The sequence below is a fragment of the Artemia sp. Qi Xiang Cuo genome, chromosome 19 (assembly GCF_049724085.1).
Source record: "Artemia sp. Qi Xiang Cuo chromosome 19, ASM4972408v1, whole genome shotgun sequence".
Lineage (NCBI taxonomy): Eukaryota > Metazoa > Arthropoda > Branchiopoda > Anostraca > Artemiidae > Artemia > Artemia sp. Qi Xiang Cuo.
In genome coordinates, this window is record NC_142812.1 from 23,786,190 (window position 1) to 23,808,259 (window position 22,070).

Below are 22,070 nucleotides of genomic sequence, written 5' to 3' on the forward strand. Positions count from 1 at the left end.
ACACTCCTATGAGTGGCTAAGAAATCTAGCTCAGACAAGCCAAACCTAGCAAATTAACCATCCCGAATCATAGGTTTCAGTCAACACACACCTACGAATGGCTATGAAATCCTGCTCAGAAAAGTCAAAAAATATCAACCCACACACCCCCAAATCATAGGTTTCCGACATCACACACCTACGAAAGACTAAGAAATCTGGTTATGAAAAGTCAGAAATAGCAGATTACATATCCCAAATCATAGGTTTCAGACAACACTCACCTATGAACGGCTAAGAAACCTAGCTCAAAAAAGTCAAAAATAGCAAACTAGTCATCCCAATCTATATGTTTCAGACAACAAACACCTATGAAAGTCTAATAAATCCAGCTCAGAAAGGTCAAAATTAGCAATCCATCAACCACAAATCATAGGTTACAGAAAATACAAACCTAAGAAAGAATAATAAATACATCTAATAATATCCTTTAATAGCAACCCACACATACCAAATCATAGGTTTCATACAACTCAAACCTACGAAAGAATAATAAATCCGGTTCTGAAAAGACGAAAATAGAAATTTAAAAATACCAAACAATTGGTTTCAGACAACATTCACCTACGAAAGACTAGAAAACCTTAGCTCAGAAAAGTCTGAAATAGCAAACTACGCATCACAAATCATAATGTTCTTACAACACATACCTATGAAAGTCTAAGAAACGTAGCTCAGAAAAGTCAAAAATAGCAAACGATACATCCTAAATCATAGGTTTCATAAACTACATAGCAATGGAAAGACTAAGAAATACAACTCAGAAAAGACCAAATTAGTAATTTACATATCCCAAATCATAATTTTTAGACATCATTCACATACGAAATACTAAGAAACCTTAGCTCAGACAAGTCTGAAATAGCAGACTATTCATCCTAAACTTGAAGTTTCAGACAACAAACACCTATGAGTGACTAAGAATCCTAGCTTTGAAAAGTCCAAAAAGCAAACTACACCTTCCGAATCATAATTTTCTGAAAGGATACACATATGATAGGCTAAGAAATCTAGCTCAGAAAAGTCAAAAATAGCAAATTAACCATTCCCAAATCATAGGTTTCAGTCAACACACACCTACGAAAGACTAAGAAATCCAGCTCAGAAAAGTCAAAAAATAGCAACCCACACACCCCAAATCATAGGTTTCAGACACCACACACCTACGAAAGACTAAGAAATCCAGTTATGAAAAGTCGGAAATAGCAAATTACACATCCCAAATCATAGATTTCAGACAACACTCACCTATGAACGGCTAAGAAACCTAGCTCAGAAAAGTCAAAAATAGCAATCTAGTCATCCCAAACTATAGGTTTCAGAAAACAAACACCTATGAAAGGCTAAGAAATCCAGCTCAGAAAAGTCAAAATGAGCAATCCACATACCCCAAATCATAGGTTTCATACAACACACACCTATGAAAGACTAAGAAATACAACTCATAAAAGTCAAAAATAGCAAAATACATAGCCCAAATCATAGGTATCAGTCAACCCTCACTAACGAAAGACTAAGAAACCTAGCTCAGAAAAGTCAAAAATAGCAAAATATTCATCCCAAACTATTGGTTTCAGTCAACATTCACCTACGAAATACTAGAAAACCTTAGCTCAGAAAAGCCTGAAATAGCAAACTATACATCCCAAATCATAATTTTCTTACAACGCATACCTATGAAAGTCTAAGAAATCCAGCTCAGAAAAGTCGAAAATAGCAAACTACACATCCCAAATCATAGGTTTCAGACACCACACACCTATGAAAGACTAAGAAATCCATCTCAGAAAAGTCAAAAATAACAAACTACATATCCCAAATCATATGTTTCACTCAACACACACCAACGAAAGGCTAAGAAACATAGCTCATAAAAGCCTGAAATAGCAAACGACTCATCCCAAACTATTGGTTTCAGACATCATTCACCTAGGAAATACTATGAAACCGTAGCTCAGAAAAGACTGAAGTAGCAAACGACACATCCCAAATCATAGGTTTCAGACAACACACATCAACGAAAGACGGGTGTTCGGGGAGAGCCTTTGAGGGTGTGTGGGTCTCTTGAGGGTCGGTGGTCCTTTGGGAGCTCGGGGGGACCTTTGGGGACCGGGGGATGGGCTTTGGGGGGCGGGGGAGGGCTTGGGGGGGTCGGGGTGGCCCGTTGGGGGCCGGGGGGGCACTTGAGGACCGATTGGTCCTTTGGGAGCCTGGTGGACCTTCGGGGGCCGGGGGAGGGCCTTTGGGGGTCTGGGGGAGGGGCCTTTGGGGCAGTTGGGGGCCGGTGGGGGGCCTTTGGGACCCTGTTGGTCTTTTGGGAACTCGATGGGCCTTTGGGGGGCCCGGGGATGACCGTTGAGGGTCTGGGGTGGGCCTTTGGGGGCGCCGGTGGCCCTTTGGGAGCTTGGGGGACCTTTGAGTGTCCGGGAGGGCAGTTAGATGCCGGGGGGACATGTGGGGACCGGTGGAGGGTCTTTGGGAGCTTGGGGGGGCCTTTGAGGACCGGGAGCTTTCTTCGGGGCTGGGGTAGGAGGATTGGAACCCTTTGGCGTTGGGTTAGAGGACCTCACAACACTGTTCAAATGAAACTTGTGTATTATAACGACCACAGAGTTTCACCTTTAAATTCTCTTCTAAAATCTCTTCAAAAATCTTCTTTTAAAATATCTCTATCTGTTTCGCCGAAATAGTTCCATAACCTGTCTTAAACGGTTTCGCCCAAATAATCCCTAAACGCAAATTCAGCGTGTTCCTTTGTTATTGGCATCTATGTGCTAACGCATTTCAAATTAATAGGAAACCTTCTCGCGCGCTAAAACAATTCATCGCTAAGATGTTTCTTGCCTAATTGTGTCCATGGCCTTTGGTTATTAATATCCTTTGGAGTTCGACCAGTAGAACTGTTCCCGAGGCAAAGACATTAATGACTTGGATATAGTCCTGGAGCAGTAACTGTCAGACATTACTTAACTTTGCCCGGAAACAATTTGATTAATGACTGACAGCAAAGTGAGAAAAATACTTTTTTTCCATTCTCACTGACAAAAATCATGAAACATACATAAATTGCTGTTGACATCCATGAAAGTGAGAAAGTTCCTGTTTTTTCATTCTCACTGACAAAAACCATAAAACCATCCATAAATGTGACAAAATTCATGGTTTTTCAAGTGAGAAAATTCCTGTTTTTTCATTCTCACTGAGAAAACCATAAACCATGTGGTTCTCGTCGGATCAATAGGGTCATCTCTACTGATATGAAAGTATAACGGATTTTCAAGCTCAATATTCTAATGAACAGTTGTCCTTGCCCAAGGCCAAGCGAGTTAGATCCATTGGTGTTGTGTCTGTCAGTTCCGATTTTTCTTTGCCAGGGGACGATGAAATCAAGCTCGAGCTAGGGCGAGCTCGTATTGAAAGCCAGCGAATAATGAAAGCCTTGATACCCGACGACGCACTTTCTGCTTTCGGTCACCAAGTACCGAATGTTCGTCTTTCTGTACTTCACGACAGCGACTCAGACGATGACTCAGAGGAAAATTCTGTGTCCGATAAGCAGGAAAAGGCTTCCGCGACTGACACTGAATCGGGCTCGGAAAGTGACGGCATCTTTGAAGACTTGCCAGTGATTGCTCACTGTGTGAAACACCAAGTTGAGAAAAATTGGGTTAGTGAGCCTGTGACGAACATGAAGAATTCTAGGTTTTGTCTTGTCAAGACTACTGACGGCTCCATAACACCAATAAAAAAATCCACGCTGGTGTGACTTCTGAGGGAAAGCTCTGAGAAGTTGAGTATTGACCGATTAAAACGGGTGATGGTCCAGGGCCGACGAGTAGGACTACGTGAGTCGCCACAAACCAATGCAGAGGTCGGTTTGGAATCGGAATTGCGTATCGGTGAATGATGCATTTACAGACCGGTTGGCAGGGGAAAGAGAGCATTTGTTGGGCGGGTCCTACAGTTTGGCTACTTGTCTGGGCGATGATGCCACTCTGTTGACACGCAGAATATGGCAATTCCGTTCCCTGACGACATAGGAATTCTGTGCCAGTGGTTCCGGCTGAATGCTGATCTCACATTAACTGACGCATTGGTAGACCAGGGTTACTGTGACCCCAGCCTGTGTATCATGCATTCAGCAGAATCCGTTTCTATGAAAATCGGCACCAACATTGTCTTTGGCTTTGACTCAGACGTCTTCACAAAGCTGAATTCATTTATCCAGAAGAAAGAGTTCCACTTTTTTGATATCTCGTCAGCATCGCTATCATCATGTTAAAAATTGCACATAAACCCAAAACTGACCTCAAGACCATAACCACCACCATCGCCATGTTCTGTGTGTCAACAGAAGGAATTTTGTTTAACATTTTTCAGAGGTAGTTGTTATTTTTTTCCCTCCCCTCCTCCTCTCCACTCGGTGATATTTTAATACAAAAACATATAAATCTTACAACTTTATACATTATTATATCACCTAAACTTCAAAAAAAAAAATATATATTACATACCAGTCAATATAGTAGCGGACATGAAGGCAAACTACCATTTAACTTTTTTCTTGCCAAATATATATCACTCCCCCCGTTCCAGGGTATCCTTCCCCCTCTAGGAGACGGTTTTCTGGTGGCATTTTTACTTCAATTTCTTCAATTTCATATCCTTTAATTTTCACTAATACGAATTCAAATTTTAAAGGTGTTCTTCCAGAAGACTTTCTCTTAAAACTTTAAATTTTTTTAACAAAATAAAATCTATTTGCTCTCCCGTAGACTGGGTGTCCTCCATCCACATGAAACCCATTCTTGGGGTGGCACTTTTTTCCTTCTTTTTTTTTCTTTTTTTTTCAGCCCTTTTTACGACCAACCTTAATCAACAAAAAAAAAAAAATACAACCAACCCATCAACAAAAAACCAAAAATAACCTTAATACCGACGTGCATGAGGGCACAGAACTGAACAGAATCTTGAACCATGTCTCCTACGGACGAGGAGGCCAACCATGGCGGGGCTGATCCTTCCAGCTCAAGTAAGTTTGCCCCTCGTCCCCCATTCGCTTGAGTTCTTGATATAATTTTATGAGTCTCGGATGCATTCCGAGATCTAGGGCAGCAGAAGCGATGAATACCATCGGAAAACTTGTTATGCTCAGTAGAAGACCTAGTGTTTATACTTGAGCTAACCGAGCTTAGTTTGATTTACTGAAGCTCATTTGTCCAGTTTCTTAGGGTTGTCATTTGAGCTGTGATTATCGAGATGATTATTGAAACGTACCAATAATTATCTGAGAAACTAGTTATTTTTTTTAGTTGGTTGCTTTACTTAGCGCTTTTTACTAATAACTCGGTAGTAACAGTTTTTCTGACTGTTGCTTTACAGTTTTCTCTTCAAATACCCAAAGGCCTGGGTTTAATACCAAGAAAGTTGGATTCTAAGTACATTCAGGAAAAAGGGATCTGTGCTTCTCCCGGATTCTTTCGTGTCAAAGCATCAGATTCCTTTTTTTTAGTACAATTAAGAATCCGAGATCCAAGGGTGCGTCTTGGCACAACCACTAAACAGAAAAGCAGGTATGATAAAAGGGAAAGGGGGCGTGTGAAGACGTGATAAAAGGCAACTTTTACCGCTGGCCAAGCCATATTGAATAGGGCTACGAAGCTTGACGTCAATTCTTGGGCGGGAAATCCAAATAACGATGAAACGTGGATGCGTAGACACGTGCCCTGTTCGACACGCATTGGAGAAGTTCTCACTACTTTTTTGAAGATATGTCTGAAAATTCCCTGTTCGACACGCATTGCCAGCCCAGTCTTGATGCAACCTATTGCCCAAAATACTTGATAAATTCAATTCAAAGATCTTGAAAGATCTTCAGTTTCAAGATCTTGATTCCGGAGTCGATTCTTTAGTATTGAAGGGCGCGAATCGTACGTAGGTCTGTCAGGGAAACATGAAAAAAATGAGGTGTTAAATATCTTATTTTCCTTAAAACAATTTCTTTCCTTTGTATAAGAAGTAGGTATTGAAGGTTTTTTACTTAGACCGTCTCGCGGTCCCTTTTCCTATTCCTCGGATGAAAATCGGAGAAATATTTTTTCAAGCATCGTCATTCTGTCGGTTGTTGGAAAAGTAAATACTGTAGGGGGTAAAGCTCTTTGTTTTCATTTAACCATTTCTTTCATTGTGATCAGCCGTCATTATTTTTTTTTTTTTCTTAGTCATGCTAGAGCTCCCTTTGCCTATTCCTCGGATGGAACTTTGGCAAATTGTTTTGGCCTAAAATATTTGTCGTAGATCCTACTAATCCACCAGAACGTTTTCACGTCGAAATAATACTAGGAATATTGACAATCAGTTGTTAGTTACAACTAGAAACCACGTTTCACGGTACTTTAAATTTTTCACCTTGCTTTTTACGTCATCAGCGCGCAGCCCTTTGTTGTATAACTTAAAGACCGTGTTCCGGAATTTTTTTTTTGAAAATTTCGGGATTTTTTTTTGAAGAAAAATTGGAATTTTATTTTTGAGCTGGTGGCAACGCTGCATGTGTAATAGGAAAAAGTGACACCATCAGTGCCATCGTAGGGTTACCTAGTTTTGCATGGATATCAACAACTTGCAGTCCTTCGTTCTTCTTCTTTAGGCACATATCAGTTGTTTTCAGTCTTGGGGGTTCTTTTCCTTGCCAAACAAACCCGTAAATGATTTTTTCCAAGTTTTAAAAGATCGCTTTTCAAGGTGCTGAAATATTCGACAGATACCGAATAACAGGCAAGCTGTATATATTTACATATTGCGCCCTTTGAAATATGCCTCCGGCGTGCCTCCGTGTCTCATGCCTCCAGGTGTCCCTCAAAATGCCCAGTTGTTAACCCCTCGCCAAACTTAACCAAAATGCCAACTAAAATATTTAATTAAAATATAATTTTATGCCGCTTGGGGGGAGAAGAAGGTATTTAGGGAGGGTTAAGGTACAGAGTGGTCCCTTCACTTGTCCGATGTACGGGGAGTCTGGAATGTGCTATTGTAAAAACTGAAGGTACTTAGAAGGAAAATTTTTGGGAGGGATGTGATGCATAGAAGTTGTTTAGAAAATAAAATAGGAAGTAGTTGTAAAGTGGATATTAAAAATTTGGGAAATTTTGTGAGGGTGGGGATGAGACATTGGGAGGGTTTTTATCTTAGTGTTATTTTCAAAAGTGTTTGAACTTATTATGTTTTATGCGTTTTGTTGTATTTGTAATATCCATGGCCCATAAGGCTTTTATGAGATATATATCTATATATTAGTTTATCTTTCTACCTTTTAGTTTATCTTAGCCTACATTAGTTTATCTTTCTGACGCTAACTTGATTACTGAGTACATACTGAAAAACAGAAAGAAACCGGTTCCACTTAGACCAAGATCTTGAGTGTGATGATCTTGGTCACTACGTGATATTTTATACTGCATATAGAAATATTGTAGCAATGAAATTGACACTATCCCCCCCCCCCTCATACACCAATATAAAGGCGTATATCAAAACACTCCTCAGGGTCAAGAGGGATTATATATCACTTTCTAACCATCAACCCCCCCCCCCCCGTTCCCCAAAAATTCTTCTATATTTGTTAGGGCAAAAGCTGAACAATATATCCAAAGCTGCATTTTCTAGGTCGACGCAAAACTAGTTTTTTTTTGCTTTTCGTGTCAATTTTCTCAGTTTTTTCTAAAAAATATGAACTGTTGGTAAATGTTGGTTTTTCAGTATATGAAGTATCATCCCGATGTAAAATGAAGAGCTGAGCCCGAAAATGAAAGCAAATTTGATGTAAAATGTACCAGAAACAAGTTTCATAATCATCAATTTGTGATTTTACCCTTCTCATCGTTATGACCTCTTTTTCACCATACTACCAGAAGGTAACTATTCTGACATAAAATGATGAGCTGAGCCCCAAAATCAAATTAACCTGATCGAATGTCTACTAGAAAACCCGTTTCATATTCATCAATTATTCCTATGTAAAAAGACGAGATGAGTGCGAAAATGGAGTCAAATTTGGTGTACGGTATATAAAAAGTTTTATTATCATCAATATGAGATTTTTACGCTTCTCGTCGTCGTGACCTACATTTTATTTTACCAGACCACCTACATTTTATTTTACCAGACCATCTTTCTTTACCAGACCATCTTTCGCTGGATAAATTGTTGGTTTTGAGATCTAATAATTCGTTAGCCTGAATCTGATCGTCACTGGTTCCATCACCTGATGGGTTGGCCTAAGAAAAGTGATTGCAAGATGTTTATTAAAACATTAAAAATATTGAAAAAGGGAAATCATCTATGAAACTAATTTTCAGCGCCCGACATTTAAAGTCCCTCTTTGAATAAACTATTATCAACACACTGCCTAGCCTTCACAACTGATAAAATTATCGAATCAATTTTATGAACATTTGAAAGACAGAATCAAACTCCGACTTGTAATCACAACTCCATCTTTTAATTCAGACATCTAAGCTTCGATGTTTTCCTCTTCGTTATAGCTTTCTATTCTTGGAGAATTAGAGCATGCCATTCCTTTGCACGTTTTAAACGGTACAGTGCAAGCTAAGCCGTTTTTAAAGCAGCTACATCTCGTTGAGCTACATTCCAGTTGACAGGACCACTTCACGATTTTCAGAAGCAGACGAGTGGCTGGTAGGATGTCAGTAGTTAGTGGGTACAATAAGTCATCTTTATTTTTACAACCATATTCCTCAGCTTTAAGTTCAGAATCTGGATCTCCACTCAATACCTGAACTTAGTAGAAAACTCTGTATCTGTGGAATTTAGTCGCATCAGAAGTTAGCGGTAACTGTTTTGGGTGGACGAACGTGCTAGCAGTAGTTACCTTCTTTTTTAAAACTTCCCTGCGGAGTTCATTCAGATTTCTCCCTAATGATGAGCCTTATATCATGAGCAGAGCGTCTTCTCCATTAACCCTTACTTCCTCCTTCGAAGCTGACTTCAGTATGAAAACTGCAGCTTATATACGAAAATTGGCACATCCCATAAGCTCTTCCGAACAAGATGTTGTTTAACCCTGGGGGTCTGTGAAGTGGAGTCACAGCCAAAGATGATAGGAGAAAAAAGAAATAAATGGTTTGTCTCATGGTCCAACTTTTCCTCCAGATTTTTAGCATTCAATATTTGGGGAGCTTTTTTCGACTTTGGGTCAGGAGCAAAGAATAGTTTCTTATTTGATTGGTCACCACGATAACACAATAAAACCAAAAGATCAGTATCATCTCCAATGACGGCAATGTCGTAATACCCGGAAGAATCAACAGCAACGTGCAAAATTGGTACATCTGCATCACTTGGTGCCAAGACTGCGACGAACCCCTTTGATCGGAGAGAAACAGCCAACACGCACATACACCTGGCCTTGTTTCTCTTGCAGGACAAGAACTCATCCTTTTTTTTACTTTCAGCTGCATATCTGCTGTGAAAAAGCTCTCACGGCCGATTATACAACTTTTCTTGGACTGGGCCATAGCCTTTATGGTAGCTCCGCCATCGTAGCCGTCGAACACAAAAGTGGCAGATGGATACTTTTGGGTCACGTAAGTAGCATAATGGTCAAGGATTTCGGAGTATCGTTAGTTTTTGGCCCATGGAATTCTGTGCAGAAGTGCTCCACCGTTGATGATATATCGAATACCTTTGGGAAGGGGAGTAGAGCGCTCCTCAAGATTGCAAGTCTGTGCTATAGCCTTGACAGACTGACTTGTTTGGAGATCGGAGCATGCAAGAACTTAAATTTGGAAAGCCTTATTTTCCACAGGGGGGGGGTATTTTCTCGGGGGTATCTTCCATGGGGGTGGTATTTCTGGGGGGGGGGGTTATCCGCAGGTGGGATATTTTCCGGGGGGGGGGGTATTTTCCACAGAGTTTTTTTTTTCCGTGGTGGTATTTTCCGGAGGTATTTTCTAAAGGGGGGTATTTTACAGGGGGAGGGGGGGTAAACGCCTAGAACCTATCTATGAAACAATAAATATTTTCGCAATTTCAATTTGAGTCTCATTTCCTTCAACTCCAGGTGGTAGAAATAATAGATGCTAAATCTATAATAATGCATAATAATTAAATATATACTACATTAAATGGATTAGACCCTTTGCCAGGAATCCTTGCCGTTCAAAATTCGCCGTTGTAAATCATGCTTATATATATATTAGTCGAATTTCCGAATTTAGATGACAAAGCAGCTGACTGACTCTTAACCTTACTTTATCATGGCGAAATTTCCTAAAAATAAGAGACTAATAAACAAACATGATTTTTTTGTCCGAAGCCAATAGGCATATTCTCCCGGTGTATACACTACCTGAGTACACAATTTCTGTAAGTGGAAAAATTTCGCTCTCAATTAATGGATGACCCAAATTTAAAATTGTAAATTGTAATTGTAACAAAATAAAGTCTGACCTTAAGAGAGGGAGGATCAGTAAAAGTAAGAAACTGAATAAAAGAGTGAAAGGTAACCCTCAAAATCTGCAATTTAGCTCATTAGAAAACGAACAATTCATTTAGTTCCTAGTCTTATGATATACGTACCGGGTATAGTAAGTCTTCAAATATGAAATAATGTTCGTCGTTTGCACATGTAATTCTAATATCCTAAAAAAAAAAAGTCCAATTAAAATATAATGAAGGCCGTACTTATTTACAATGATAAGGAGTTGGACAAGGCGGTGCACATACCCCCGGTAATAGTGTATGTCAGGGTGCTATTTAGATGAGTATTTTTTAATCCACGCAGTATATGTAAAGGACAATGGGAGGGGGGAGGAATCTGATACTGTCTTCCAGTCATGCAAAACATATCTAAGCTTGCGTTTATAAAAGCGAATTATTATTTTATTACTACTTCTAACAGCTCACTGCAGCACTAAACCACCTATGCCAACACAGCCACACACGCTTCTCCTCCGTCCTAATCTGTTTAAAGCCTCTTTCTTTACACCATCCCAAGAAGTTCCAAGAAGCAACCTGGTATCGCTGGGTATTTTGTTAGAACGGGGGTCAATGGTGTGACAGTAGAAAGGGGGGTGCTACTTCGACGAGAACCACGTGGTTTATGGTTTTCTCACTGAGAATGAAAAAACAGGAATTTTCTCACTTGAAAAACCATGAATTTTCTCACTTTTATGGATGTTTTCATGGATGGTTATGTGTGTTGGTCAATTTATTTGATGTTTTTCATGGATGGTTATGGATGATTTATGGTTTTTGTCAGTGAGAATGGAAAAACAGGAACTTTGTCACATTTATGTTTGTTTTTATGGTTTTTGTCAGTGAGAATGGAAAAACAGGAACTTTGTCACATTTATGTCTGTTTTCTTGGATGGTTATGTGTGTTTTATGGATTTTGTCAGTGAGAATGGAAAAACAGGAACTTTGTCACATTTATGGTCTGTGTCAGTGAAAATGGAAAAACAGGAACTCTGTCACTTTCATGGATTATTGAGTCATTAATCAAATTGTTTCCAGGCAAGGTTAATTAATGTCTGACAGATGACGTCAAGTTAATTAATGTCTGGAGTTCTACCAAGAGAAATGTCTCCGGGCAAAGTTTAGATCACACATGACAGATGATGTCGTGATTGATTGATTGACATGAAAGGGGAATTAATTTGTTGTTCTAAAGAGAATTGATTCACGAAAGGGAATTAATTTGGAGTTCTTCCAGAAGAATCGTTTCCGACCAAATGTTTTGATCTTAGCGCGCGAAAGGGCTTCTTTTTTAATTTCAAATGTGAAAGCATAGGGATGCTAAACAAAAGGAACACGCTAAAATTACGTTTAGAGATTATTTGGGCGAAACCGTTTTAACCATTTTATGGAATTATTTCGGCAAAACAGTTAGAGACATTCTAAAAGATGATTATAGAAGAGAATTTGAGGGTAAAATCTGTGGTCGTTATAATACACAAGTTCGATTTTAACAGTGTCGTAAGGTCCTATACCACAACCCAAAGGGTTCCGATCCCCCTACCCCAACCCCAAAGGGCTCCAATCTCTCTACCCCGAAGGAAGCCACCGGTCCTCAAAGGTCCACTAGGCTCCCAAAGGGCCCCCCGGCCCTCAAGGTTCCCCCAGACCCCCCCCCCCGGGGCCCAAAGGGCCCCTCCCCCCTTTGGCCCCCCAAAGGGGCCCCTCTCCCTCCATCTCCTCCCTCCTCCTCCCCTTCCCCTCCCCTCCTCCCCTCCCCTCCCCTCCCCTCCCCTCCCCTCCCCTCCTCCTCCCCTCCTCCTCCTCCTCCTCCTCCTCCCATCTCCTCCTCCCCTCCCCTCCTCCCCTCCCCTTCCCTCCCCCATTTTTTATACTTTTTTTGTGCATTGAGACACAGAACGACCCCCTCCCCCGGCCCCTCCCCCCTCCAATGTCTGACATTGTCACAGTTACATTTTCTTGATTTTTCAAAGTTCATTTTGAATTTCTTTCGTTGAAATGCAAGAGTTGGAATATTTCAGTAGTGTTTGGTTGTGGTTTACCTTGTCACAGTTACATTTTCTTGATTTTTCAAAGTTCATTTTGAATTTCTTTCGTTGAAATGCAAGAGTTGGAATATTTCAGTAGTGTTTGGTTGTGGTTTACCTTGTCACAGTTACATTTTCTTGATTTTTCAAAGTTCATTTTGAATTTCTTTCGTTGAAATGCAAGAGTTGGAATATTTCAGTAGTGTTTGGTTGTGGTTTACCTTGTCACAGTTACATTTTCTTGATTTTTCAAAGTTCATTTTGAATTTCTGTCATTTAAAATCATTAGTTTTATATTTTCAGGTGTTTTTGCAAGTGGTTTAACGTGACTCACTTACATCCTCCCATTATTTCTAAGTTCATTTCGAGCATCTCTCATTGAAATGCGCGATTTGGAATATTTCAGTTCTATTTCAATATTGTTTTAAGTGTCACAGTTACATTTTCCTGACCTTACCTATACCACAACCCAACCTTACCTTACCTATACCACAACCCAAAGGGTTCCGATCCCCCTACCCCAACCCCAAAGGGTTCCAATCCCTCTACCCCAACCCCGAAGGAAGCTACTCGGTCCTCAAAGGTCCACTGGGCTCCCAAAGGGCCCCCGGCCCTCAAGGTTTCCCCAGACCCCCTCGGGGCCCAAAAGGCCCCTCCCCCTTTTGGCTCCCCAAAGGGGCCCCTCTCCCTCCATCTCCTCCTCCTCCTCCTTCCCCTCCCCTCCTCCCCCTCCCCTCCCCTCCTCCTCCTCCTCCTCCTCCTCCCCTCCTCCTCCTCCCCTCCTCCTCCTCCCATCTCCTCCTCCCCTCCCCTCCCCTTCCCTCCCCCATTTTTTATACTTTTTTTGTGCATTGAGACACAGAATGACCCCCTCCCCCAGCCCTTCCCCCTCCAAAGGTCTGATTTTTCAAAGTTCATTTTGAATTTCTTTCGTTGAAATGCAAGAGTTGGAATATTTCAGTAGTGTTTGGTTGTGGTTTACCTTGTCACAGTTACATTTTCTTGATTTTTCAATGTTCATTTTGAATTTCCTTCGTTGAAATGCAAGAGTTGGAATATTTCAGTAGTGTTTGGTTGTGGTTTACCTTGTCACAGTTACATTTTCTTGATTTTTCAAAGTTTATTTTGAATTTCTTTCACTGAAATGAAAGATTTGGAATATTTTAGTAGTGTGTGGTTTACCTTGTCAAAGTTACATTTTCTTGATTTTTCAAATTTAATTTTGAATTTCTTTCATTGAAATGAAAGAGTTGGAATATTTCAGTAGTCTTTGGTTCTGGTTTACCTTGTCACAGTTACATTTTCTTGATTTTTCAAAGTTCATTTTGAATTTCTTTCGTGGAAAGTCAAGAGTTGGATTATTTCAGTAGTAGTTGGTTGTGGTTTACCGTGTCAGAGTTACATTTTCTTGATTTTTCAAAGTTCATTTTGAATTTCTTTCGTTGAAAAGCAAGAGTTGGAATATATCAAATGAGTTGGATCCTTTTGCGCATTGACACGCCTACTCTCTCTGAATTAATCCAAGTCTAATTTGAACTTCTTATATTACAAAGCGTTAGTTTAAACATTGCAGTTGCATTTGGCTGTGGTCTACATAGTCACTGATCATTATTCTTGATTTTTCTTTTTTCAGAATTACATTAAAACATTTATTGTCAATTTATTGACAAATTAATAAGTTGGTGTTTTTTTTTTACCATTTAAAAGTTAAAATTTCATGATTTTTCAAAGTTAATTTTGAATTTCTTTCGTTTAAATGCAAGAGTTTGAATGTTTGATTAGCGTTTGGTTGTGGTATACCTTGTCACACTTACATTTTCTTGATTTTTCAAGATTCATTTTGAATTTATTTCGTTGAAGAGCAAGAGTTGGAAAATTTCAATAGTGTTTTGTTGTGGTTTACCTTGTCACAGTTACATTTTCTTAACTTTTCAATGTTCATTTTGAACTTCATTCGTTGAAAATAAATATTTGGATAATTTAACATAAGTGAGGTTGAGGTTTAACTTGTAAAAGTTACATTTTCTTGATTTTTCAAAGTTCATTTTGAATTTCTATCGTTGAAATGTAAGAGTTGGAATATTTCAGTTGTGTTTGGCTGTGGTTTACCTTGTCACAGATACATTTTCTTGATTTTTCAAAGTTCATTTTGAATTTCTTTCGGTGAAATGCAAGAGTTGGAATATTTCAGTATGGGTTGGTTGAGGTTTATCGTGTCACTGTTACATTTTCTTGATTTTTGAATGTTCATTTAGAATTTCTTTCGTTGAAATGCAAGAGTTGGAATATTTCAGTAGTGTTTGGTTGTACTTTACCTTGTCACAGTTACATTTTCGTGATTTTTCAAAGTTGATTTTGAATTTCTTTCGTTGAAATGCAAGAGTTGTAATATTTCAGTAGTGTTTGGTTGTGGTTTACCGTGTCACAGTTACAGATTCTTGATTTTTCAAAGTTCATTTCGAATTTCTTTCGTTGAAATGCCTGAGATGGAATATATCAGTTGCGTTTTGGTGTGGTTTCACTTGTCACACTTAAATTCTACTGATTTATAAAAGTTCCTATTGAATTTCTTTCGTTTTAATGATATAGATTTAATATATAAGTCTTGTTTGTGTGTTTTTCACCGTGACACCGTTAAATTTTCTTAATTTTTCAAAGTTCATTTTGAATTTCATACGAGGTCAAGTATTTGTTGGAATAGGACAATTGAGTTTGGTTGTGTTGTCCAGTGTAACAGCTACTTTCACTTGTATATTCAAAGTTCATTTGTACTTTTATGTGTACATGCAAGAGTTTGAATATACCAGTAGGTTGTTGTATTAGATTACCCTGTCACAGTTACTTTCTCTAGTAAGACCAAAGTTCATTTTGTTCAACTTACGGTGCTTTGAGATCTATTGTCAATGTCTGTAGTGTTTGGTAGCGGTTTACATAGTCACTCTTAAGTACTATTAATTTTTCTTTGTTCAACTTGATCTTTTTTGGTTGAAATGTAGGAGTTGGTAAATGTCTGTTTCGTGTGGGTTCGGAAGAAATTTTATCAGGAACACTTACCTTATTGTTGTCTGTCTATTTTGTTATTCTTTGTTTGTAAAGTTATATATGTTCATTATCATTTGTTTTTTGTTACGGTTTACCCAATCGGACTTAAATAGCCATAATTTTTAAAAGTTTATTTTGGATCTCTGCCAATGAAATTCAAGAGTTGGAACATTTCAGTTAATGTTTCGTTGTGGTTTACCTTGTCACAGTTACATTTTCTTGATTTTTCAAAGTTCATTTCGAATTTCTTTCGTTGAAATGCAAGAGTTAGAATATTTCAGTTGTGTTTGGTTATGGTTCACGGTGTCACAGTTACATTCTCTTAATTTTTAAAAGTTCATCTCGAACTTTTTTAGTTGAAATGCAAGAGTTGGAATATTTCAGTAGTGTATGGTCGTAGTTTACCTTGTCACAGTTAAATTTTCTTGATTTTTCAAAGTTCATATAGAATTTCTTTCGTTGAAATGCAAGAGATGGAATATTTCAGTAGTGTATTGTCGTGTTTTACCATGTCACAGTTACAATAACAAGAATAAACAAAGAAAATTGAGAAATAATTTCATTTAAATGAAATAGTTTTAAAATTTAAGAGGCGGTATGATGTGAGATAACTTGTCAAAGTTACATTTTCTTGATTTTTCAAAGTTCATTTGAATTTCTTTCGTTGAAATGCAAGAGTTGGAATATTTCAGTAGTGTTTGGTTGTGGTTTACCTTGTCACAGTTACATTTTCTTGATTTTTCAAAGTTCATTTTGAATTTCTTTCGTTGAAATGCAAGAGTTGGAATATTTCAGTAGTGTTTGGTTGTGGTTTACCTTGTCACAGTTACATTTTCTTGATTTTTCAAAGTTGATTTTGTATTTTTTTCACTGAAGATTAGTACTCGAAAAAGTTCAGAAACGTTTGGTCATGGATAAAATTGTAACCGTATCATTTTCTAGAATGAACTAAGTACATTTTGATTATCTTTCGTTGTAAATCACTATTAGTTCTAGTTAATCATTTATTTGGTGATTAGTTACGTTCAACATGTACAAGTTAATTATTTTTCAATGTTCATTTTGAATTTCTTTCGTTTAAAAGCAAGAGTTGGATTATTTCAGGAGTGTTTGGTTGTGGTTTACCGTGTCACAGTTACATTTTCCTGATTTTTCATAGTTCATTTAGAATTTCTTTCGTTGAAATACAAGATTTGGATTATTTCAGTAGTGTCTGGAGCTGGTTCACCTTGTCACTGTTTCTTTTTCTTTATTTTCCTATGTTCATATTGAACTTCATTCGCTTAATAAAATGAGTTGGAATATTTCAGTTGTGTCGCGCTACGTTGCACATAGTCACGGTTACATTCTCTCGATTTTTAAAAGTTTATTTTGAATTTCTTTCATTGAAAAGCAAGAGTTGGAATATTTCAGTAGTGTTTGGTTGTGGTTTACCTTGTCACACTTACATTTTCTTGATTTTTCAAAGTTCATTTTGAATTTCTTTCGTTGAAATGCAAGAGTTGGAATATTTCAGTAGTGTTTGGTTGTGGTTTACCTTGTCACAGTTACATTTTCTTGATTTTTCAAAGTTCATTTTGAATTTCTTTCGTTGAAATGCAAGAGTTGGAATATTTCAGTAGTGTTTGGTTGTGGTTTACCTTGTCACAGTTACATTTTCTTGATTTTTCAAAGTTCATTTTGAATTTCTTTCGTTGAAATGCAAGAGTTGGAATATTTCAGTAGTGTTTGGTTGTGGTTTACCTTGTCACAGTTACATTTTCTTGATTTTTCAAAGTTCATTTTGAATTTCTTTCGTTGAAATGCAAGAGTTGGAATATTTCAGTAGTGTTTGGTTGTGGTTTACCTTGTCACAGTTACATTTTCTTGATTTTTCAAAGTTCATTTTGAATTTCTTTCGTTGAAATGCAAGAGTTGGAATATTTCAGTAGTGTTTGGTTGTGGTTTACCTTGTCACAGTTACATTTTCTTGATTTTTCAAAGTTCATTTTGAATTTCTTTCGTTGAAATGCAAGAGTTGGAATATTTCAGTAGTGTTTGGTTGTGGTTTACCTTGTCACAGTTACATTTTCTTGATTTTTCAAAGTTCATTTTGAATTTCTTTCGTGGAGATTCAAGTGTTGGAATATTTGAGTAGTGTGTGGTTGTGGTTTTCCGTGTCACATTTACATTTTCTTTATTCTTCAAAGTACATTTTTAATTTCCTTCGTTGAAATGCAAGAGTTGGACTATTTCAGAATCGTATGCTCATAGTTTAAGTTGCCAAACTTAAATTGTACTGATTTTTGATTACTCATTTTGAATTTATTAAATTTAAATGCAATAATTTAGCTATTTCAAAAGCGATTGGTTGTGGATTACCTTGTCACAGTTACATTTTCTTGATTTTTCAAAGTTCATTTTGAATTTCTTTCGTTGAAATGCAAGAAATTGTCAATTTCACTGGTGTATTGTTATGTATTAACTTGCTACAGCTACATTTACTGGATTCTTTAAAGTGCATTTTGAACTGTTATCGTTTAAAAGCCATTTTTTGACTTTTTAACCAGCGGGTGGTTGTTTTACACATTGACACAGTACCATGTTTATTATATTTAAAAGTTAATTTTGAATTACCTTCGTTGATCTGCAAGAGTTGGAATATTTCAGTAGTGTGTGGTCGAGGTTTACCATGTCCCAGTAACATCTTCTTGATTTTTCAAAGTTTATTTTTAATTTATTTCTTTGAAATGCAAGAGTTGGAATATTTCAGTAGTGTTTTGTTGTGGTTTAACTTTTCAAATTTAATATTTATTTTTTTTAAAAAGTTAATTTTGAATTTCTTTCGTTTAAATGCAAGAGTTGTAATATTTCATTAGTTTTTGGTTGTGGTTTAACTTTTCAAAATTAGATTTTCTTGATTTTTCAAAGTTCATTTTGAATTTCTTTCGTTGAAATGCAAGAGTTGGAATATTTCAGTAGTGTTTGGTTGTGGTTTACCTTGTCACAGTTACATTTTCTTGATTTTTCAAAGTTCATTTTGAATTTCTTTCGTTGAAATGCAAGAGTTGGAATATTTCAGTAGTGTTTGGTTGTGGTTTACCTTGTCACAGTTACATTTTCTTGATTTTTCAAAGTTCATTTTGAATTTCTTTCGTTGAAATGCAAGAGTTGGAATATTTCAGTAGTGTTTGGTTGTGGTTTACCTTGTCACAGTTACATTTTCTTGATTTTTCAAAGTTCATTTTGAATTTCTTTCGTTGAAATGCAAGAGTTGGAATATTTCAGTAGTGTTTGGTTGTGGTTTACCTTGTCACAGTTACATTTTCTTGATTTTTCAAAGTTCATTTTGAATTTCTTTCGTTGAAATGCAAGAGTTGGAATATTTCAGTAGTGTTTGGTTGTGGTTTACCTTGTCACAGTTACATTTTCTTGATTTTTCAAAGTTCATTTTGAATTTCTTTCGTTGAAATGCAAGAGTTGGAATATTTCAGTAGTGTTTGGTTGTGGTTTACCTTGTCACAGTTACATTTTCTTGATTTTTCAAAGTTCATTTTGAATTTCTTTCGTTGAAATGCAAGAGTTGGAATATTTCAGTAGTGTTTGGTTGTGGTTTACCTTGTCACAGTTACATTTTCTTGATTTTTCAAAGTTCATTTTGAATTTCTTTCGTTGAAATGCAAGAGTTGGAATATTTCAGTAGTGTTTGGTTGTGGTTTACCTTGTCACAGTTACATTTTCTTGATTTTTCAAAGTTCATTTTGAATTTCTTTCGTTGAAATGCAAGAGTTGGAATATTTCAGTAGTGTTTGGTTGTGGTTTACCTTGTCACAGTTACATTTTCTTGATTTTTCAAAGTTCATTTTGAATTTCTTTCGTTGAAATGCAAGAGTTGGAATATTTCAGTAGTGTTTGGTTGTGGTTTACCTTGTCACAGTTACATTTTCTTGATTTTTCAAAGTTCATTTTGAATTTCTTTCGTTGAAATGCAAGAGTTGGAATATTTCAGTAGTGTTTGGTTGTGGTTTACCTTGTCACAGTTACATTTTCTTGATTTTTCAAAGTTCATTTTGAATTTCTTTCGTTGAAATGCAAGAGTTGGAATATTTCAGTAGTGTTTGGTTGTGGTTTACCTTGTCACAGTTACATTTTCTTGATTTTTCAAAGTTCATTTTGAATTTCTTTCGTTGAAATGCAAGAGTTGGAATATTTCAGTAGTGTTTGGTTGTGGTTTACCTTGTCACAGTTACATTTTCTTGATTTTTCAAAGTTCATTTTGAATTTCTTTCGTTGAAATGCAAGAGTTGGAATATTTCAGTAGTGTTTGGTTGTGGTTTACCTTGTCACAGTTACATTTTCTTGATTTTTCAAAGTTCATTTTGAATTTCTTTCGTTGAAATGCAAGAGTTGGAATATTTCAGTAGTGTTTGGTTGTGGTTTACCTTGTCACAGTTACATTTTCTTGATTTTTCAAAGTTCATTTTGAATTTCTTTCGTTGAAATGCAAGAGTTGGAATATTTCAGTAGTGTTTGGTTGTGGTTTACCTTGTCACAGTTACATTTTCTTGATTTTTCAAAGTTCATTTTGAATTTCTTTCGTTGAAATGCAAGAGTTGGAATATTTCAGTAGTGTTTGGTTGTGGTTTACCTTGTCACAGTTACATTCTCTTGATTGTTCCATGTTCACTTTGGATTGCTGTTCCTGAAGTGCAAGAGTTGGACTATTTTAGTAATGGTTTCTCGCGTTCTATATTATCACAGTTAAATTTTCTTGATTTTTCAAAGTTCATTTTGAATTTCTTTCCTTGAGCAGAAAGACGAGGAATATTTCAGTAGTGTTTTATTGTGGTTTACCTTGTCACAGTTACACTTTCCTGATTTTGCAAAGTTCATTTAGTATTTTTTTCCTTGAAAAGTAAGAGTTTGAATATTTCAGTAGTGTTTGGGTGTGGTTTAAAATGTCAGTTATATTTTCTTTATTTTTCAAATTTCATTTTGAATTTCTTTCGTTGAAATGCAAGAGTTGGAATATTTCAGTAGTGTTTTGTTGTTGTTTACTTTGTTAGAGTTACATTCTCTTGATTTTTCAAAGTTCAATATGGATTTCTTGAGTTGAAATATGTTTTGTCGTGGTTGACCTTGACACCCTTAAATTTACTTATTTCTTTTAGATTAGGTTAGGCTAGATCAAGTTAGATTATGGTTAAGTTCGGTTTGGTTCGGTTCGCCAACAGGCGCGCACGTACGTAGGCTACCCTAACCTAACTTAACCTTAATCAAACTTGATCTATCCTAACCTAACCTAACAAAAATCAGTAAATTTAACTGTGTCAAGGTAAAGCCCGACGAAAAATATTTCAACTAAAGAAATCCATAATGAACTTTGAAAAATCAAGAGAATGTAACTCTGACAAAGTAAACAACAATGAAACCCTACTGAAATATACTAACTCTTGCATTTCAACGAAACAAATTCCAAATTAAATTTAAAATAACAAGAGAATGTAACTGTGACAAGGTAAACCACGACGAAACACAACTGAAATATTCCAACTCTTGCATTTCAAGGAAAGAAATTCACAATGAACTTTGAAAATACAGGAAAAAGTAACTGTGCCAAGGTAAACCACAACCAAACACTACTGAAATTTTCCGACTCTTTCATTAAAACGAATTCTATTAAAAATTATCTTTTAAAAATCAAGAAAATTTAACTGTGACAATTTAATCCACAACAAAAAACTAATTATAATTACCTACACTTCCTTTTCGGCGTAAGCAATTCAAAATGTACTTTGAAAAATCAAGAAAATTAGACGTTGTCAATTTAAACCACAACCAAACGCAACTGATGTTAATCATCTCTTACTTTTCAACAAATGCAATTCAAAATGAACATTTAAAAATCAATAAAATGGAACTGTGACAATGTAAACCGTGAGCATACGCTACTGAAATAGTCTAACTATTTCTTTTAAGTGAAAGAAATTCAAAATAAACTTTGAAAATCAAAAAAATTTAACTTTGGCAAGTAGACATATAAGAAAACACTACGGGAACTACACAAAAACTGATTTTCAGCGAAAGCAGTTCAAATGAAATTTTAAAAATAAAGAAATTTTAACTGTGACAAGGTAACCCACAACCAAACACTACTGAAATATTCCAACTCTTGCATTTCAACGAAAGAAATTCAAAATGAACTTTGAAAAATCAAGAAAATGTAACTGTGACAAGGTAAACCACAACCAAACACTACTGAAATATTCCAACTCTTGCATTTCAACGAAAGAAATTCAAAATGAACTTTGAAAAATCAAGAAAATGTAACTGTGACAAGGTAAACCACAACCAAACACTACTGAAATATTCCAACTCTTGCATTTCAACGAAAGAAATTCAAAATGAACTTTGAAAAATCAAGAAAATGTAACTGTGACAAGGTAAACCACAACCAAACACTACTGAAATATTCCAACTCTTGCATTT

The 22,070-nt window shown here is 36.7% G+C and overlaps 1 protein-coding gene across 1 annotated transcript in view; it reads right to left on the reverse strand.

The window, feature by feature from the left end:
- The window catches only part of LOC148940631 (TBC1 domain family member 19), a 52,467-nt gene that overhangs the window by 24,858 nt on the left and 5,539 nt on the right, over positions 1-22,070 (reverse strand). Inside the window, exon 2 of the mRNA XM_089105029.1 lies at positions 10,636-10,698. Within this exon, the coding sequence (XP_088961155.1) occupies positions 10,636-10,698 (63 nt within the window). The remainder of the gene's footprint in view (positions 1-10,635; positions 10,699-22,070) is intronic.